This window comes from Leptosomus discolor, chromosome Z, assembly GCF_034619465.1.
Source record: "Leptosomus discolor isolate bLepDis1 chromosome Z, bLepDis1.hap2, whole genome shotgun sequence".
Lineage (NCBI taxonomy): Eukaryota > Metazoa > Chordata > Aves > Leptosomiformes > Leptosomidae > Leptosomus > Leptosomus discolor.
The window spans coordinates 74691822-74712406 of NC_141419.1; the positions used below are offsets into that span (position 1 = coordinate 74691822).

The 20585-nt window shown below is 43.8% G+C and overlaps 1 protein-coding gene across 1 annotated transcript; it reads right to left on the bottom strand.

Moving 5' to 3' along the window:
* Positions 1 to 532: 532 nt before the first annotated feature.
* Positions 533 to 6095, bottom strand: FST (follistatin). The gene is made up of 6 exons (XM_009960564.2): positions 6014 to 6095; positions 3801 to 3992; positions 3171 to 3389; positions 2585 to 2809; positions 1323 to 1553; positions 533 to 615 (listed from the first exon to the last, which is right to left on the bottom strand). Exons 1-6 carry the CDS (start codon positions 6093 to 6095, stop codon positions 533 to 535), a joined length of 1032 nt encoding a protein of 343 aa, XP_009958866.1.
* Positions 6096 to 20585: the final 14490 nt, after the last annotated feature.

A 20585-nucleotide genomic window follows, 5' to 3' on the forward strand; every position in this document is an offset into this window, starting at 1 on the left:
TTAAAGATCGCCTCACTGTACCCTAAAAGTATACTTAAGTCGTTACAACGCCTTTTGGTCAGTCAGGATTCCTTGTAAACAAAAACCCGAGGGATCTTTTATGTACATAACCGGCAAGAATAAAATCCAATAAATAAACATAACAGAAACCGACATGCAAGTTTGTTAAAGTGGAAAAGAGTTAACATCAGTGAAACAAAGAAATGGGATCATGTGGGTAAGCTCTAAGGAATGGACTTTTATAGTTTACAAGAAAAAAAAAAAAAAAGAAAATCTTTACTTTACAAGCAAGAGACCTCACAATAAATAACACTGCTCTTCCCGTAACGAATAAATTTCTTCAAAAAACAAGGTGTACAGTCAACCAGACATTTTATGTATAAATTATAAAACATGACACCGTATAAATAAATGTCTACGAGACTCAACTATATGTATACTTTTTTTCTCCCCAAAATAAATAAGCATACACTTATTTACAGTATGGACATTGATTTCGTGCCCAATGGCTGTTCCAATAGTGATGGACGTTTTACCACTCTAGAATGGAAGATATAGGAAAGCTGTAGTCCTGGTCTTCATCTTCCTCTTCATCCTCTGGGTCTTCATTAATGGCTAGATGGGGGAATACAGGGGAGCTGTTGTTTAAATAAGGACAACAACAGCGCAGAAGCAGCTCAGTGCATGTTTTCAAAGCCCTCTGAACAGCCATAATACAGCGTTGCATTTTATACGACTTGTAGTGAGATGCTCTTTGGCATCTGCTGTTATGCAATAAGGTTTTTTTATACATAATCTATGAAGTCATAACTGCAGAAAGTTCTGAAGAATCAATGGCTCAGGTTTTATTGGCAGATTCCTGAAATCAAATAAAAAGCGCTCTTGTGTTCTAGGTTTAACTGCTTTGTGTCCTTCAGTCAGAGTTAGTAGAGGCAAACCAGGTGCCCATGTGCTACCATTAAGCTTGTTCTTTTGGACCGAGTTAAGAGTTTATCCGGGTGTTAATAAAGCAATCAGTGAAGCACACGAGAGCAGACAAAGTAAGAAAGAATTACACTCCTAGGGCAACCCCTTTCTGACAGAATGACTTGTCCTCAGAATAGACCCAAAACCCCAACTTGAAGGCCAAGTTGTTGATGGAGATCTATTGCATTTTATCAGTAATCAAAGTGTGTGCATGCTAGATATGTACTTATATGGCACCTGTACTGTATCTTGAATCTCTAAATCAAGCTTACTTATGTTTGAGGATGTAAGTCTTCATTACCTAGGGATTGCCCTCAGAAGCTTTAATTGTCTGCAGAGTTAAAAATCTCACTTACAGTTGCAAGATCCGGAGTGCTTTACTTCTAGAAGCACACCCATGGAGCAGGCTGCCTCTTTCATGGCACACTCGCTTGGGTAAGTTGTGTTATCGCTCGCACAGACTGCCTCGTCTGACTTGCTTTCAGGGCATAGCTCATCGCAGAGGGCACACCGACCTCTGCCAACCTTAAAATCCCACAAGCATTTCTTCCCAGCGCTGCACTGAATGTCTTCACAGGATTTGGCTTCTAAAAATATAGAGAGGATACTAGAGGTAAGTGTAAAGACAAGGAGAAAAGAAAAGCAACAACAAACAATCCCACACTCCCTTTCCCCTGTGAACTGTGAATAGACAAAGCTCAGATGCAGTAGATGTGATGATACTTGCTGATTTTGCTCAAGCAAGTATTCCCTTGGACACCAGTGCCTGTCTATATGTGGGGAAGGAAAGACAGCTGTGCCAGCAGAGCTTGGCCCTGGGAATACAGATTTATATTTGCCTATTATACGTGACTCTCCTGCTTCGTTTGATGTCAGTGGAAATTCAGCTCCCTGAATTAGCAGTTAAGTGCAGAATTTGCCAACACATTCAGCATTTCTAAATCAATTATTTTTAAACTAACCTACACAGAGTAGTTGTCTACAAGACTGGAAAGGGAATTCACCTCAACCTATGCCAACTAAAAGCAGCCTGAGACTCCCCCGAATTCCCCCAGCAGTTTTGGGGAGCAGAGGCTGCCATAAAGGTGATTCCTCATAACATGCTTCATTATCAGTCCTTTCTGGATATCACAATACAAAATGTCAGGATACTCGGAGATTATTTTCCTATCTTCACCCACTGTCTCCAAACTCTGTCACATTTCTGAAGAGGAAAAAGTGATCAGATGTTTCCAATTAAGTTAATGCACGCTTTGCCAAGACCACTTGAAGACAATTGTTTCCAGGAATCCGGATCCACAGAATATCAAGACCTTCTTACACCGTAACCATGTCATCATCTATTTAATGGCAGGTACTTCTCCTCTGGATACTAATGTCAGCACCCACAGCAAGAGAAGAAGGATCAAGACTTCTACTCCCTCATCCCTTTTGCAATCTTTTTTGGGGCAAAACTCACCCTGGCTCTCCTCCTCCTGGAGTGGAGCACTAACCCTGGCTGCTGGAAGTCTCTCCTCCTCCCCAGTGCTAAGTACATCCATCCACTTGCACCCATGGTATCTGAAACAGCTAATCGAGGAAGCTCCCCCCACCCTTACCCTCCCACCGAGACACTTACTGATGCATTTTCCTTCGTAGGCTAATCCAATGGATCTGCCCAGCAGGCAGGTCGCTTTCCTCAGGTGGCAGGCACTGGCGTAAGTTATGCCGTCATTCCCGCAGAGATACTGTTCAGGGGAGGCAGGCTCTGGGCAAATTCGATTACAAGTCACGCAGTAGGCATTATTAGTTTGATCAACCACACATGTGGAGCTGCCTGGGCATAAAACATCCCTACAGGTCTCTGAAATAAAGGCAGAACCAGTGATTAATAGGAGGTCCCAGAGCCCCAGCAAGGAGTGAATGGGAGACACAATGAAACAAATGATCAGATAAAAGCCTTCAGCAGCCCTCCTCATTTAAGGGCCGCTGGGGGAAACCTTCCCATCTAGGGTAGCCGGTGGGACACAAGTGCTGCTAGACTGTGGGGAACTCTTAATCCAGCTATGTCCTTGCCTGTTGAGCGTGGTTTAGGTACTGTCTCCCAGCATTTGGAACATCACTCTGGTTCCTGTGGGGAAGTACGTCCAACTGCTCCTCCTCCCTACACTCAGACACACACCCTTTGGCATTTGAGGGAGATCAGATTAGATTTGCAAACCTACTTTTGCATTTGCCCTGATACTGGACTTCAAGTTCGGGCTGTTCTTTACATCTGGCTTTGAGAAGGGCACACTCGTTCCTGTAGGTTTTCCCATCTAAGCCACACACAGGGCCCTTCCAAGTGATATTAGAGCAATCCGGAGCACAAACACACCGAGGTTTGTTCTTCTTGTTCATTTTACATTTCTTCCCGGGTCCACAGTCCACATTCTCGCACGTTTCTGATGGAAGGAAAGAGGCACCACTTTAGTACTGAGTGTGCAGAACAGACCTGGTCTCAAAACTGCTTAAAGAAAAAAAAAAAAGACACTGTGACCCCAGAGCATAGGGAGAAAACATCTTTCCCCCCCTCCAGGAAACACCACTCGAGGGAAATCCCCCCCCACCAGTGAGGGCATGGGGGAGAGGAAGTCACTCCCCTCTCCCCGCGATGTGCACGGCGGCCTAGCAGGAATGGGGATGCCCTCACTGATCCCGGGGCTGGTACGAGACGCCCCTCAAAGCCCCACCGGGGAATGAAGCGTGAGGACCGCACTGCCCCCCTCCAGCTCCTTCTCCGCTCCTCCTCCCCCAGCCCAGTCCCTGCCTGAACCGCTCCTCAGCGAAGGGCGGCTCGCCAGCACCCCCCTCACCTTTGCAGGGGATGCAGTTTGGGGCTCCCCCATTAAAAATCATCCACTTAAAAAGCGTGTTGTCGTTGACGTCCTCCTCCGTCCACGAAGTTGTCAGGCGGCCGGTCTTGCAGCACTCCTCCTTGCTGAGGTCGGTTTTGTAGAGGACCTGGCAGCGGCCGTTCCGCGCCTGCCGGAGCCAGCAGTTCCCAGCTGCGGGGGGCGGGGGCGGACACCCAGCCGGATCAGTGGCAGGCACCAGTGACCCAGACACAACACGTGCGCCTTGCAATGACTTTTACTAGACTGTTTATTTGTCCCGTTTCATAACCCACAGCTACGCCGGCCCATTTGGGAGACCAGTTAAAAAAAATAAAATATATAAAAAAAGAATATTCTCCCCTCCAAAAAACCCCAACAAACTAACCAACCAACCAAAAACCACGAAAGAACAAACGGAAAAAACCCCACAACAACCAACCAAAAACAGAAAGAAAAGACCCGATCAAAACAGGACGAGGCAGTTTTCGGAGGTATTTATTCCATATGTAGAGCAGAAGGAGCACTGCCGGCACGTGACAGAGGCTTGAAAAAGATGTGCATTTAAAAGGGAATAAAAAGAAAATCGCGCTTGCAAATTCCTTCCTCCTCCCCCTGCCCTCTCCTCCTCACCGCGGCTGCACGGCAGCATTGTTTTAGTGCCGCACAGAGTTTCAGTCCCAGCCCATTTTGCAATCTGCACGAATTGGGAACATTTGCTGTTAGTGAAGTGTTTCGAAATCTCCACATTTTGCTGCTTCTATTAACAAACGTCTTTCCTTCACTTAAGTAAGTCAGAAGAGCTCCAAAAAAGCGAGCAAAGTACATAAAATACAAGGGCACATAGAGTAGGAGGTCCCTACAGAGTTTTAAAAATCGATTAAGCTGGAAAAGTTGTAGGTGCCACCTCTCCCGCGAGTACTTCAGAGGAAAGCACACTGTCCTTAAACCTGATAGAGTGGGTTTTGTTGGTTGTTGTTGTTCTTCTTCTTTTTTTTTTTTTTTTTTTTTTTTTTTTTAAAAATAGTATCCCTGTTATTTGTGGAGTCAAGCCAAGAGCATTAGTCCAAGCAACTCCCCCTTTTTTAGGTGGAGAGTTTTGGTTGGGATGAATCTCTCGTGAACAACCAATGTGACTCCTCCAGCAACTCAATACCGATTGATTCTGGTGCTAATCCAGCCAGGGCTCGATCCTGCCTCCTTACTCCAGTGGGAATGTACCGCACCGAGGGGTCAGGATCGGCGAGCCGTGATATCGCTGGGCGAGGGGGAAGACACACGCACACACACACACACACACACAGACCCCGCCCCGCTAAAAATCACTGAACAAACAACGCCCTTTAAAAAAAAAAAAAAAAAGTTTTGCGTCTTACAGTTGCCTACATTAGCTTAACTTATGCTCTAGCTCGGTAGTGGGGAGAAAAGGAAAAAAAAAAAAAGGAAAAAAATTATAAAACAAGCAATGGTAAGACATCCAGGTTGCGGTTGGAACACGGTCAAGATAAGGGAAAAAAGCCCCAAAACTAAAAGTCAGTATTCCCTTGTGTCGAAAGAGGGCTCTTAAGAGTTGTCATTATCAGGTTCGGGTTTGTTTGGTTCGCATGGAAAAAAACCAAAACCAACTAGTTTAAGCAAACTCTTCGGTGCAGGAGAATTTACAACACTAATATTTAGTCACGGAAAAAAAAAAAAAAAAAAAAAAAAGGAGGGGGGAGAGGAGGAAATCCCAATATTAAAGGAATGTCCGGAAAATGACCACTTACTGGTTTCTAAAAATGTCAGCTGTAATCGTGGGGCTCCCCATCACCACCTCTCCTTCCGTCAGGCAGGCGAGATAAAAATCTGAGCTAAATTACCAACAAACTTTGAGCTCTCATTCGGGAGCCGAGACTGGGAAAGTTCCCTCGCGATGCTGCTCTTCATTCATGCTGCATAATAACAATAAATACCAAGAAACATCCTCATCTGTCCTCTGTGCCTATGCAGAGCAGTGCGAAGATCCGATCCAAAAGGAATCTAAATGACACCTCTGCAACCCCGGTACAAAGCAATCCCAAGCCCACAGTGAACTTCTGTCTTGTTGGACCTTGGAGAGAGGCGTTTAACACCGCAGCAAACTAAACCGTGCCCGAAAGACAGAAAAAAATAGTAATAATAAAGAAACGTATCTGCGAATAAACAATTGGTCTTACCCTGCACTGTGTGATCTTCCATGAAGTGGCACAGAAACATCAGGAGTAAGAGCATGCCCGGGTGGATTCTCTGATTTAACATCCTCAGCAGAGCAGGGAGTGAGAGACACAGAAACAGCGTGAGGGGGAGTAGGGAGAGGGAGCGAGCACTAGCCAGCCTGCTTATGATCGCTCTATTGAATGAACGTCAGGCTCTGAATGCAGTCTCTCTTTAAATCTATACGGGGGTCTTAGCTGTCTGCGGTGGGCGGTCTCCTAGTGTGTGTGTGTGTCTGCTCGGGGGTGGGGAGATTTAAAAAGTTCAGTGTGAATCAGGTGACATTTTCCACCTTCTGGAAACCCTCTCCAATGATCTGCTCTAGGTGCACGCACACACGGGCGCGCACCGGCGCGCACCCGCGCAGCCCCGCGCCAGCCCTGGCGCGGCGGGGACGCCGGAGCCGTTGGCGCGGCGGCGGGAGGCCGCGCAACCCCCCTCCCCGCGGCCGCCGCGCCCGCGCAACCGGGGAGGCGCGTCGCGGACCGCGCCCGCGCCGCGGGGACTGGAGACCCGCGGGGGTCGCGGCCGCCGGAGGGGCGCCCCTTGTACCGCACACTCCCGCCCCCCAACCCCCGCCGCCCCCGAGGCGCGGGCGGGTGCGCGGAGGTGCGGAGGGTGCCGGGGCGAGGAGCGGCGCCCGTCCGCCCGGGGTGGGCTCCGCGGGCGCGGGGCGCTGCCTTCCCCCGCGCAGCGGCTGCCAGGAACGAGCTCCGGTCCGCGCACCTCCGACGGGCGGGAGGCGACTGGCGGGGACACAGCTCGCTCGGCGGGACTCGGCCCCAAACACCCCCAAACCCCCACCGGCCGACCGACCCCAAACCTGGGAAAAAAAAAAGAAAGAAAGAATTTTTTTAAAAAAAACCAAACCAGAAAGAACCAAATAGAAGTTTAATACCTAGGGCTGTGCCCAAGTGACAGCCTTTTCACTGGGAGCCCGGGAGGACGAGACGGGAATGGGGGCGACGTAGGCGGTCTCCTTTCAGAATCAGAAAAGATTGCAACATCGATAATGAACTTCTAGGGCACTAGTTTATTAAGCACAGTCTGGCATTATTCTCCCCTTAGAAAAGTTGGCGGTCTCTCATTTATAACATTTTTTGGCACCGCTGAATGAAACTGAGTAGGCGATATTTCCTTTTATACAAAACGATTACTTAACGGAAAATGGTATTGTTTATTCAAAAGCTGCCTTTTTAATTTCGATTCTTTCGCTTTTCTGAGCCACCAAAGCACAACAGACTGCGAAGTATGCAGACAGGAATGCCCGGACAGTGCCGGGTCAGGGGCCGGTGCGCCGCGGCCGCCCGCGCCCTCCGCCCGGCCCTCCCCAGACCCCTCCTCGCCGCTCCCGCCTCCGGCCCCCCCCACCGCCCGCCCCCTCCCCACAACTGCAAATAACTCAGTGATAACAGATTTTTTTCCACCAACTGCAGGAGATAGTGCTAATCTTTTAATAAAAGATCCCATTACAATGGGATCTGTCTGGACAGACTATAATAGATCCAGAAATACAGCCGTGCTAATATTAGAAGACAGTTGTTTGGGTGCCTCAGACCGGGCCCTGGTCCTGCTTTGAAAGTGGGCATGAATCACAATGTCCCTCGGTACCACCTGCGGTCACACGCATTAAGAAGCAGACTGGTAAATGACTGACCTAGCTGCATTTTTTTTTTTTTTTGTTATTATTATTATGATCATCGTCCTGAGCAGCGCCTGGGCATTTTGAGCACTTCAGAAGCTCCGGGACTCCACATCGTTTTTAATCTTTTCCCAAATTGGTGCCACTCTTCCCGCCCGCCCCCCCCCCCCCCCCCCCCCCCCCGCCTGCCGGAGCGGCGTTAATGCAGGGTTGCTTAGTGCCCTCTAATGGCAGGCGACATTAACAATCCGTAGCGAAACACCCCTTACCCCCGAGCTGCAAACGGAGGGCCCGTTTCGAAACCTGCCTCCCCTCCTCCCGGCGGGGACGGATCCTGGGCGCACGGTGCCTCGCGGGGCCGGCGCCCCCCCCCCCCCCCCCCCCCCCCCCCCGTCGCGGGGCAGGCCCTGCCGGCCACGGGGGCAGCGAGCCGGGCTCGGCCCTCCCACGGGCGCGGAGCCCGCCGAAGCCGGGGGGCCGGAGTCTTGCCTGCCCTCGCCGCCCCCTCCCGGGCCCCCTCGCCCGGGTCCCCCCGCTTCGGCTCGCCCCGCGGGGCTCCGGCCGCGGAGCACCGCCCGCTGCACACCTCGTGGAGTAGCGTGGACCCTCCCGGGGTCAGCGGCGGAGCCCAGCCGCTCCTCGACCAAGAGCGTGTGGGCCGGGGGGGGGGGCGCGGGGGGGTCCCGGCGGCAGCGCGGGGAGCGCAGAGGGCTGCTGCCCAGCGAGGAGGCGCCGCACGCCCGCGACACCGGGCGTGCTGCGGCGGCGGGCTCACCTTTTCTTACTCGGTTGGGTGTGTTTTTTAATAATTGGCCAACACGGTCTGTATCCTGACAATGTTTTCAATCGTAGAGGGGCATTTTCAGGCCGTATTCCTGGAAATGAGGTGCCGGATGGGTCGATAACGTTTGCACATGTGCTTCATGCGTGCATCATCAGGAGATCAATATGATTGCGCTGGTATGGAGATTTGTATCACACCTGTTCTCTGACATCACATGGAAACAGCTGCTGTTTCTTTTATTGTTTTTCTTTTTTTTTTCCCCCTCTTCTTTTTTAAATGCTAAATATTGGGTTCGTGTGTAACAACATGTCAGGGATATATTGTATAATCAGAAATCCTTTCTTCTTTCTCCTGTATGCCTCCCTGTATGACTCCCCCACCCCTTTCTGCTTTGCCAACAATCACATTTAAATTAACCAAAAAACAATAGAGTCAATCTGTAACAGAATTGTCAGGCAGCACACAAAAAGAGTGTTGTTCTCAGCCTGACAGGTTTTAAAACTTCTTTCTACCAGAAGTGTATGCATTTTAATATATGTTTTTGGATGTGAATCCAGTCTTTGCAGCTGGCCCTCATCTTGGAATAATAAAGCCTTTTAAAAAACTTGTGTATATTCTAACATCACAAACTTTCAGAAAGTTCAGATTTAGCTCTCGATTTACGTAAAATATATGTCTTTGTCCTATCTGTAATATAGCTGTAGCTACAACAAACTCCAAAATCCAAGATATTAAGTGGCTGGTCTCTGAGGAAAATTGCAGCAAAATACTGAGTAGGAGGGAAAATAATCCCCAAGTGTCACCTCATGTGACATGTGCTGTTAACATACACACACACATATATATACACACATACGTATATATATGGGGAATATTTGTTTTGTAGTAAGTCAATATTCAGTGTACTAGTATAACGTATTTCCTTTTACTCTTTTCCCCTCAATGGGCTGCCTCTCAACAGAGGAGCAGTTGTCCATGTCAAGACTGGGACCACCTCAGGACCCTCTCTTCAATAAGAAGCATGTCTGCATAAAGTTTTTCAAGGATGTGGGTAGGACTCCAAGCAAAAACTGGTTATTTGAATGGGATCTGGATCTTGGGCAAGTGAAAATGGGAAGGCCTATCCTGGCACTTTCCAAAGTAACATTCAAGGGAGAGGAAAAAGACTCAAACACCCTCCTGTGGTCCTGGATGTATGCATCATCCCATGCAGTTTCTCACACAAGTGGCTTCTCCCACAGAGCAAGTACTCAAACAAAGGTAGAACGTCCTCTTCTGGTAGGAGAGAAGACTTGTTAGCCTCCTTTGTTCCCATCTAATTGTTCTGATTGTCACAAAAAAAGGGCTTGTTTCTGGAAAACCGCACTTGTACAAAGTTTCCCCTCTTTTGCATCTCAGATACCAGATTTAAGGAATTTTCTGAGCACTATTGCATTGTTCCATTTGAGAAGCTTTTTTTTTTTTTTTTTTTTTTTTAAGTATAGGGCAATACAAGCCTTCAACAGCCTTTTCTGTAGAAATTTCGCGTGCTGTTTCTCAGTGTAAAGTAGCTTAAAATTTAAATTACAAAGGTTCATATCTTGATTTTGCCAAGACTTTTCCATGAAAAACAAGCAAACCAATTCCTGATAAAACTAAACTCCAAAATATATTAACTGAATTCTAATATTGATTGCTATTGGTGAGTGTTGTACTTGTTAAATGAATACAGATATATTGAACTTTTTAAGTTGACCTAAAAGCTGATGTCTGTTTTCATGTAGCAGGCATTGGATTGAATTAAGAGGTAGTAGGGATCTTAATAAATACCACTGGTAAAGGGAATATAAGTTTCATCACCAGTAGATATTTGGCAAGTCACATCTGAAAAGCTGTCATCCAAATTTTGACCAAGACAGCTGGAAACAGGTACGTTATCTGAAATGTCTTCCTGTGGTTCAGTGGAAGGAAGGAATTGAGCATCATCAAGCAGCCCTCTGTTAGTGATCAATTTGCAGTTTTAATAATCCTCCCTCTGACAGGTGCTCACAGAATCATAGAATGGTTTGAGTTATAAGGGACCTTTAAAGGCCATCTAGTTCGACCCCGCTACAGTCAGCAGGGACATCTTTAGCTAGATCAGGTTGCTCAAAGCCCCATCCAACCTCTCCTTGAATGTTCCCAGGGACACAGGGCTTCTACAACCTCTCTGGGCAACCTGTTCCAGGGTCTCACCACCCTCACAGTGAAGAATTTCTTCCTAACATCTAATCTAAATTTACCCTCTTTCAGTTTAAAACCATTACCCCTCGTCGCATCACTACACTCCCTGATCAAGAGTCCCTCCCCACATTTCCTGTAGTCCCCCTTGAAGTACTGGAAGGCCACTAGAAGGTCTCCCCGGAGCCTTCTCTTCTCCAGGCTGAACAACCCCAACTCTCTCAGCCTGTCCTCACAGGGGAGGTGCTCCAGCCCCCTGAGCATCTTTGTGCCCATCCTCTGGACCCTCTCCAACAGGTCCATGTCATGTGTCAGTAGCAGCAAGAATTCTGACATCAATTCCAAATGAAATTTTGAAAACTTTTAAAAAAAAAAGTAATTACTGCTGGAAATGTGCTCTGAACAGCGGTTTAGGATGCCACTATTTTAAAGGAATGCCTAAATGCCAGAAAGGCAGCACCATCAGCTCTAGACAACCCATTTCCATGTAAAGGCTTAAGAAATGGTGTAGTGAGAGCATGGAAAGATCAAAGCTGTCAGATAGAACAACCCCTGTAAGGCCATTTCAGCTTGGGCAGTTTTAAGCTAACCTTTGGCTGTCTTAAGTCATGTGCGAAGTAAAGAATGGCTCTTGCCCAGCTTCCTGACTGGCAAATTGCCTTTTCTACTTCTACAACTCTGCCAAGTGGAGCTATGTTATACTTGGTGATAAAACTTCCAATTTTTAAATTAAAATTATAGATGAGGAGCATGGTGCTTTAGGAATGGAGGGGTTATGTGTGGTTATTGTACTTTTAAGGTCTGGAACATTTTGTGTGGCAGACTTCAAAAGATGTGTCAGTTGGCAATCGGTTGCAGCTGGAACAGGATTGGAGACTAAACCCAAGATTAAAGTGAGGACGGACATAGTTTGTAAATAACTACTGTGAAAATTCAATTAATTTTTGCCATTACTTTGTTTTTCTTCTTGTTAGTTTGATTCTATTAAAGTTAATGTGGAGGGCATATCTGATTTGTTGGATATGTGGAGTCACATCATTTTCTAATCCAAAAAAGGCTTTGTTTGACTGTAGATCTTAGCTTGGAGCTTAAATGGAATAAAAATCACTGTTAAGAGTGATACCCATAGCCAACTGTGACAAGCTGAATATAGCATGGCAAAAAGGGCAATAAATGGACAATTTCCAGCTCAGTGCATGTATCTAGTGACGTACTGGATCTTGTTTCTAGACTGAGAGAGTAGGTGCTTGAGTACGTCAAAGTTACAGCCTTGTTAGGGACAGATCATTAACTTCTTACTGTGAGGTTTGTATTTACTTTATTGCCCATCAAGGAAGAGGTTCTGTTTTAATCGTTTACTTTCAGACATTAATGGAACCAAATGGATTTTAGACTGCTGTTTAGTCAGTGGCAGCTTATTGGGACATTATCAAAATTGTCCTACATGGTACATGTTGATAAACTCCAAATGTCACCTTCTAGTACCGTGTTGCAAATGCTGGTGAATATATAGCGTGTGAGGATAGGAAGTGAACAAGACAGAGTGCTCAGCAAAACTAATGATCTAAATGAGACTAATTGTGACACAGAATTTTAGAGAAGTTAAGGTCATGGCTATGATGGAAGCAAAGAAAAACTTTTTTCCCAGTTGTGATGAGCTGCTTTATTTTTATGAAAAGAAAAGGAGTTTCTCATGATTATTCCAATTCTTCCATTTTTTTTTTTATTGTTTTTTTTTAATGAAAGGTATTTAGAAAAAGCACTTAGTGCTTAAACGTTTTTATTTCAAGATCTGGTACAGCATCACACATGTATGACAACTCTTCAAAGGTGATAAAAATTTTCAGTCCATTAAAAAGCATATTTCTGTTATCACATAAACCACAGTGATTTCCCAAAATTATTTTTTAGTACAAATGGAAGGTACTGTGCTGTATTAGGTAAATGGCACGGAAAGTAACTGTAGTCTTGTCTTACTGGAGTGCAAAATAGTGGTATCTGTAGACCTTCTAAAGTCGTATTTTGAAGTCAGGCTTTGTGGAATAAATATGACTATAAATGTTAGCTAGTAGTATGGGAAGGAAGAAGAGTCCAGGGTAATTTATGCTTTCTTTTGGGACCTACGGCGTACATTTTTTTCAGTGTAGGCCTTTCATGGACTGCTCAGAGTTTGTTGGCTAGACAGTATGTACTGTGAGAATTGTCTCCCTTCAGTAGCACAAAAACTGGCTTATGTCCTCCAAATACTACCCCAAGAAGGGGGTCCAGGAGGAGCCTTGTGATTCCTGTTCCGTCCACTGCCTTGGTTAGTTCACATATGCTTCCTTCTACACTTGATCAAGAGGTGACTTGAGGAGCCAGAAATTCTGGATAGAAGGATTGATATCCAGATTGCCAGTCCTTAGCATACAGTAAATTCTCTTTGCCCCTGGATGTCTGGAAAAAGAGGAGATAGTGCATTTTCTGTGCACAGGGTAGCAAGTTCAGTTACTGGTTTGCAGGACAGTCCAGAATGCATGGGTTTAAGCTTCTGCTTTATTGTCTCTGCCCTGACCCTTACCTCTTTTGATGATCAAGCAAGTCCTTGTTTTCCTCTGGTTGTCAGTGTGGGGCTGATACCTGTGTGGCCTCCATCTGAGAATCTGGTGATCCTTAACGATTTCATTGTACAAGACTGCTGTGAGAGAAGGAAGAATAAGCATAGAGATCATCTGCACCTCAGATGAGAGGGGTTGAGTTAGGTACATCAGGGAAAGGGCTTTAGCCATTTGCCCACACCATACGCCTATCCTATGTGACTCCAGCTGATGCTCTAGAAGTGTGTGCATCATATCTGCTAGCCTTGTATGAATAACCTGGGTACATTTGGACTTTACAAATTACATTAAATGTCTTTGCTTAGGCAACAGAATCAAGCACAAAACAACATGCCCAAAAGCATATGGATAGCCTGCGGAATAGCAGGGAGAACCCCCAAATCTCAACTAAATCTGTCTCCACTGGCCATCCTTTCTTGCTGCTGTGTTACTTTATCTCATTTATGCATGCAAAAATTCATAGATTGTCCCCATGCTTTGGAATATGAAATAATATAGAAAAGATGATTGTTAAAATTAAAATTGTTTTATGAATGCATCATAAAATCCTGATATTCAGGATTTGGTCTGTATTAAATGCCTGTCTTTTATCTGTATCTATTGCATTTACTGTTTAATCACTTTTTTTGAAGACAAAAGAATTATCTGAGTTTTGCTCGTGAAGTTTGTGCTACTTTCTTTCATTACAGGCAGTAGAAGGTGACAGTGGTTTGGCTCAGGGTCCATGTATTCCTTTTTTTCTAGCCTCATAGTTCCATTTTAATTACAGAAATTTGAAAGTCCCTATTTCTAAGTCTAAACTCAGTCTGTTTCTAGTCCCTCATCACATTCAGTGGCCATATCCTGCTGAGCTCATTGAACTTTTTGAACATCTTTCATAGGATTCAAAAGGAAGACGAAATTCTGTGGTGATGGTGAGAAGGTGGCGTAGTCTCCTTTCCAGCTTTGTGTATAAAGGAGGCCATCTCTGCAAATGGGAAAAGTCACAGTATAGTCCAAAATTGATCTGTCAGAGTATCCAAACACCTTCTAACCTGAATGCTGTAACAGTGCTATCCACTATGTAGGAGGAAAACCAGCAAATCTGAGAGATTCTTGGCAGGTCCCTGCTTCTCTACAGCATGGCAGTAATGATTAACTAGAGAGTGTCATAGGTTTCACTCCTCTCACCAGAGGTTCTCATGAGCCTTTGCTTTTAATGGCTGCTTGCCTCAGTGAGCTGCAGTATTGCCAATGTCAAGTGTCCTGAGTGTACATTTATCATGAGTTTTGACTCAACTTAAATAAGTAGTTTTTCAATTGACTTCTCTCTTTTTCCTACTTTCTGGTTTCTGAGATGGCAATCATGTTTTCAGGTCTTTCCACAGAACAATGAAATTTTGCAAATAATTTTTGATAAAGTTTAAGCTGAGATTCTGGTATGTCTTCATTCCAGTAGCTAGTGTTTTAAGAGGAATATGAAGTATGTCTTTGATAGAAACACTAGAATTTCTGACTAGGAAATTCAGGCCTGGAAGGTATGGGGCCGTGCTGGCCTTGAAAGATGTGTTCATGGAAATGTGATTGTCAGAAGACAAGACTTTTCTTCATATTAATCTACAGAAACTCAAGACCTTTTGGTGGAGGGGCAGGGGAAATGGAAGGGAAAGGATAGTGTAGGGGTAAATGAAATAATTAGACCCTCTAGAGAGGACTGTAAAGTAGAGAATTAAAACAAACTTGTGCTATTGGATCTCCATTGGTGTTCATGGTATTTTGGCAGAGAAAAAAAAAATTAAAAAGAGATCTTAGCAGTAAACAGATAGTAAGGGAGGTTTTGAGGAACAACTTGAAAATCTGAAAACCCATTCATTTGAAACAATGTTCACTACTCCAAACTGACATATCTCTACAAAGAATTCATAAAATAAGAGAGACCTCTTGAGGACTAAGGATGAATTCCATTAGCTCCATTCTCAGATGTCTTTGATGTATGTGTAACTTGTTCACCTATTGATAAAACAAAGGAAAATCGAATAAAGGAAAACATTCCTGAGAAAACTTAAGTCAAAACTGATTTCACATCCATTAGGTGGAAAGAAAGTACATCCACAGCCAAGTGAATGCTTTATCCACAAAATTTTGATGCATACTTTAGTAGCCTGCTATTAGTAAAGCACTTATCCTTAAAAGAATTCATTCTGAAGTATCTCAGAGATGAAGACATAACAAATCTAGACAGTAAGAGGGTCATTTAAGCATAATACTCTGTGTGCTATTTGGCTCAAACTGCAATATCCCAAAATTCAATATTGCAAGTGAAGTAATTGACTCTTTTGAGGAAAATAACAGCATATCAACAACATAACTTCCAATGTCTGGAACCACTTAAAAATGAAACAGAAGTACTATTTTTGCCTGTTTTCTCTGTCTTGTTTAAAGATGCACATATTTTTTAAGATCTTCTTTAAGCCTCCTAAAAACTTTGTTAGCACATACTCATCATTTTTATCCTGCAGCAGGACAGTTGCAGGTAATTTTTGTCTTTTTCTAGGATATTCTAATGAGAGTGCAGTGTGATGGTGTTGGTTGTATTAATCTTCTTTTTTTTTTAAAAAAAAAAAACCAACCCCAAAACTCAAAAATGTACTTGGTGCTTCTCAGAAATAAAATCAGATTATTTTCACAGAAAAAGAAGGTCAAATCCTGGACAGGTTTCAAGCCCAAGTTAAAAAAAGTAACAACTTGACACAAAGATGAATTGTCACAGATAAAAGTATGTCTGGATGTGGGAAGAGAAGGTAGATAGTAGGGCTTTATTTGCAATAATTTTTTCTTTCTTTAGTATTTTAATACTTTGCTTAAAGTTATAGGCTGCTTGTGATTCAATTACAGCAATATCCTTTTAGCTGCAGAATCAAGATTATCTTCAAATATGATCTCTCTTTTTTGAGCATTCCTGTTCAGAGAAGATATACAAGTAGGGGTGATGCCTGTTACTAGACCAGGACCAATCTTTCTCAGTTACATGGTTATTATGCATGGCCTGTTATTTCAGCCAAACTCTTCTGCAATAATTCCTTATTTATGCTGTAAACATGCTTTATCTTTAAAGAAGTAGTTCTTTTGTATGTCAGAGGAGAAGAGACATAATTTAACACCTTCTTTTTGTCTTAATGCCTTACAATCAGACAAATTTTCTTGTTCCATAGGCAGCAAACTCAGGCTGAGAAAGTGGGAGCTTTGGAAGCTCAGAGGCCCAGGCAGGGGAAAAGGACAACATTTGGGGGTTTTGTGCATCATAAATTGCTCCTGAAAGAAATACTAGTGGTGTAGAGGTTGTACTCCAGTATTTGGACAAAGAAAATTAGCACTACACTGAGACAGAGCACATCTCCTTGCCTGTTACTGCCACTGTTTAGGCTTGTCCTTTAGGCATAACCCTCTAGCGGAACAGGGTGGGATTTCAGTTGCGTGTGGGAAATGTCTCCAGTGTTTTTCACTCGAGGGATGCTCCCCCCTTAGACCACTCTGATCGAATCTGAGTTCTGATGCCCTGAAAGGCCATGCAGAAAGACAGATGTTTAGCATTCAGCTGTCCAGAGGGGCATTTCTGCTGTGTTCTTTAAGGAGTGTTCCCACCAAGTCCATGGACATCCCATGGTCTTAGGTCTATGAGGCGTGCTGCCCTCTCAGATGTTCTGCTTCTGCCTAGTTAACTCATATCACATTGAGGATTACATGCGGTTGCTCTAGATTCCCTGCTTTTGGTTTCGGAGTTTTGGTGTCCATTCTCCTTTTGTGGAGAAAACAGAAAACAGCAAACTTTCATTAATCTGAATTCCTTGTAAAATAAGTAAATAAAAATCAGTTGCAGAGATCACAAATTGAAAGAAAAATGGAAACTCTAGGGTATTTTTTTTTAGGGAAATGGGCAGAGGGACATCTTTAGGATTATGAAACTGATTCTTTTTAAATTCAGATTGTCAGTAGCTGCTTCTTTTGACTCCCTTCTCCATGAATTTCACCAGATGACCTTTTCACATTATCACGGCATCTTACTTTGCTCCTGGAGGGGCTTCCTTTCCTCAGGTATCTACTCTAAGGAAAGGCAGAATTTGACATACACAGATCAGTTGCTTTCAGGAAATAATTGTTACCACTGACTGGGTATATTAGCTGCTGCCAGATTCAAGGGGATTATTAATTAGAAATAATTAATTATTTAGGAATGTATTAGAAATAGTTGGGAACCAAAGAAACAGGTTTCATTTCTCCCAGGCCTTAGGCAGTTAAGCATTTTGCAAGAATACCTTCAGGAATCCACTGCTAAGCAGTAAGGCATTGGATATAAATGGACTGACATTGTACACTAAGGTTAATTTGCAAAGGAGAAAGATGGATTTGTGGTTAAAATAGAACCCAGCAGTTGGGAAAGTCCCTACTGGTCTTTCTTGTGTCATTGTGAGAAACTGATTTCATTTATTTTGTCCTAGGTCACTGCAACTTCATGGTAATGATAATTTACCTGTGTGTTGTAATATGAGTGCAATTATGAATGAAATATTTGGTCCTGGGCTATTTTAAATCTCTACTGTCAAATACAGAATGTGCAGCAGGTAGGTGCTGGGAGAATACAGTCACTGGTGCTGGGATTGCCTGTCTGATCAGCTGGATGAGGGAGGACCTACTCGTGCGCTGTGCTGGAGGTGGGAAGGGAGCCTGCCACTAGGAAGGGGAGGAAAACGCTGCCCCTCAACAGCATACCATCTCTGCTGTCGCATCCTTGCAGTTCTGGTGGCACGTGCTGAAAGGGGGCACAAACGGCTTCTGCCTCGTGACTGTTTCCCTCTGCTACTTGCTGACTGTGGGGCAGAAGGGAAGAGGAGAAGGATGGATATCTGTGCAGGTGAGGGTACAAATGAAGTAGGTGGAGGCATGAAGTAACTTTCCTTGCTGACCCTGAAATCAAGATAGACTGTGGCTGTGCAAGCAGCCGCACCTCTGCTATTGATACTTTTACTCCTGAACAGATCAGGGCTAGCAGTAGTTGTTCTCTGTGCAAGGCCTTTGATGCCTGCAACTCTTTTTCCTCTTCAGGTGGGATACTCATTCCAGGGTTGTGCAGGGCTTTGCCTCTCAGTCTAATATAAGTCAGTATTTTTAGATTTCAAGGAAATGTAACTCACCCATTTTACAGGTAAGTCAACAATTAAAAAAAATATGCAAGAAACTTGGTCAATGAACAGACTTTACAGATGCAATGCACAGCCAGGCATGACAGTTAAAATTAACATTTCAGCATGACCTAGCCACCTATATATTTCATTAAGCAGAACTTGTAAAGGGCCTTGTAGAAGCACCATCTGCTGATTTCCAATAAAACTGCAAATTACATGGAAAATTTCTGCTGTTTGTTCTATGTTGAAACGGGCTCAGTGCTAAATGCTAAACCCAGGGTGCTTCCAGCTTCAATCCAGATTTGAATCAGAATGAGTTGTTTATGTTGCTCTGTAGTTTATGGAGTGCTTTTCTTTCCTATGCAAGTTTGTGGAGAAAAACTACTACAACCTGAACTTCTCCTCTGTGCTTTCCGGACCATGGACCTATCATCTACAGGATAATTCCTGGTACTTTTAATAATGGCTCTTTGTGATATTTATAAACATCCTAGGAGATTCCACTTCCTGATTACTTACATGATAATTATATAAAAACAAACCACCTAGGTCTAGTACAGGGCCAAGATACGGTATGCCAGATGAATACACTGGAGTAAAAAAGCGATGACTCATTTACAGACCTGTTCTCCACAGTCATTTATAAACAAAGGAAAAAACGTTGTCAAGGAAATAGTTGGTGATTTTCTTAATCCTTCCTAGGTAGAATTACATGGAATACATTAAACCCAGAAATTGTGAAAGTCATGTGGTGTTTTACTGTACTGAATCATATATGAGAAGAACCAGGGCATCCTATTGCATTCTCAGATTTCTTTTTATGCGTGGACAGCTCTCCTTCATCTTACAGGATTTAGTCTGAAAGAGCTCAAGAGCAGCACATGCGTTGTACCTCAGAGTTAACGAGAATACTGTAAGTAATGGTGAAAGCTGCCTCATAATGCTGCAGAATAATTTTACAGAGAAGGTAAAGCATGACTGTCTTCCTCAGACTAGTTGTATAAATAAAGTTTGTGGGACTACTCACATGAATAGAGTGAGAAATATTTGACCCATGATCTTACGTATCAAATACCTTTACATATTATTAACAATCTATAAAGTTGGACATAAAAATGCAACTTGTTAATGCCAAACTTATGTCATGTGGAACAGGAAGAGAAAAAACAGAGTCTTTCCTATATGGTTTATCAAGACCTTTTTCAATAAACTTGTAAGTGGCCCATGGCCATAGATGCAGATTATAAATTAGCTGGGAGGCAGGTGTTTCCGTGGCTGTAGGGAAACTAGTGCCAACATGTATTCACAGACCGTATCCAGAATATCTACACTAAAAGTATATGCCAGTGCTTGCAATAGACAACAAATGGAAGTAAGCTTACGATGCTGGAACAAATTTCTAATCTACTGAAACTAAAACTGGAACCATAAATACTACACCTGCAAGATTATTTTTGATCTCTGCCACCATTAAGATTCCCATCTCAGATGTTTTGCTTGTAATAGTTCTGTTTCAAAATGTAAAAACATGAAAGACATTTTTCCTCTCTTCTATTTGTTCCTTTCACACACACAAAGATAAAGGCTAAAAGAAAGGAAGGAAGTTATCTGGGACACAGAAATGATGACGCTGACGCTGACTGGTGTCTGAGTGCAGTAGACTATCTCTGACAGAGATCACCTCCATCAGAAGCCCCTGAAAAGGACTGAGAAACCCCAGGGCAAATATGAGATAATGTGACCACAGGGAATATTCTTCATTGTGGTAGTCAGTTAGTGGTCAGCTCTGTGTCTGAAGCGTGCATCGATGCCCTCACTCTTACAGGGAGGGGATCTGTCTGCTGTATGTAACTGCAGTGGTTTTGACCTGTCACAGACTCTAAGCCTTTCAAATCCCCCAAAATTCTTTGGGTTTTTATCTTGTAGCAATGACTTTAACACTTAAATAAGCAGGTCTTTTCATCACTCCTAAAAATAACTCCTATTTTGATGGAAATGTGAATTAGAAACATTTAATTTGGGACTATAGCCATTTAGATTCTTATCTCTGATCATTTCCAGCATTGAATTCTCCAGAAAGGAGTGTGGAGAAAGATATGATGTACGGTATGAAATATTTGGAGTATTAGTTGGAAACTTTTGGAGCTCCATGCT

Bases quoted from the DNA above. Each gene is read 5' to 3' on its own strand.
- FST (XM_009960564.2), bottom strand. From the start codon at position 6,095: ATGTTAAATCAGAGAATCCACCCGGGCATGCTCTTACTCCTGATGTTT. The intron at 3,390-3,800 runs GTGAGGGGGGTG...TCCTTCCATCAG, and splicing joins AAACTGCATCCCCTGCAAAG to AAACGTGCGAGAATGTGGAC. The intron at 2,810-3,170 runs GTAGGTTTGCAA...CCTTTATTTCAG, and splicing joins GTATCAGGGCAAATGCAAAA to AGACCTGTAGGGATGTTTTA.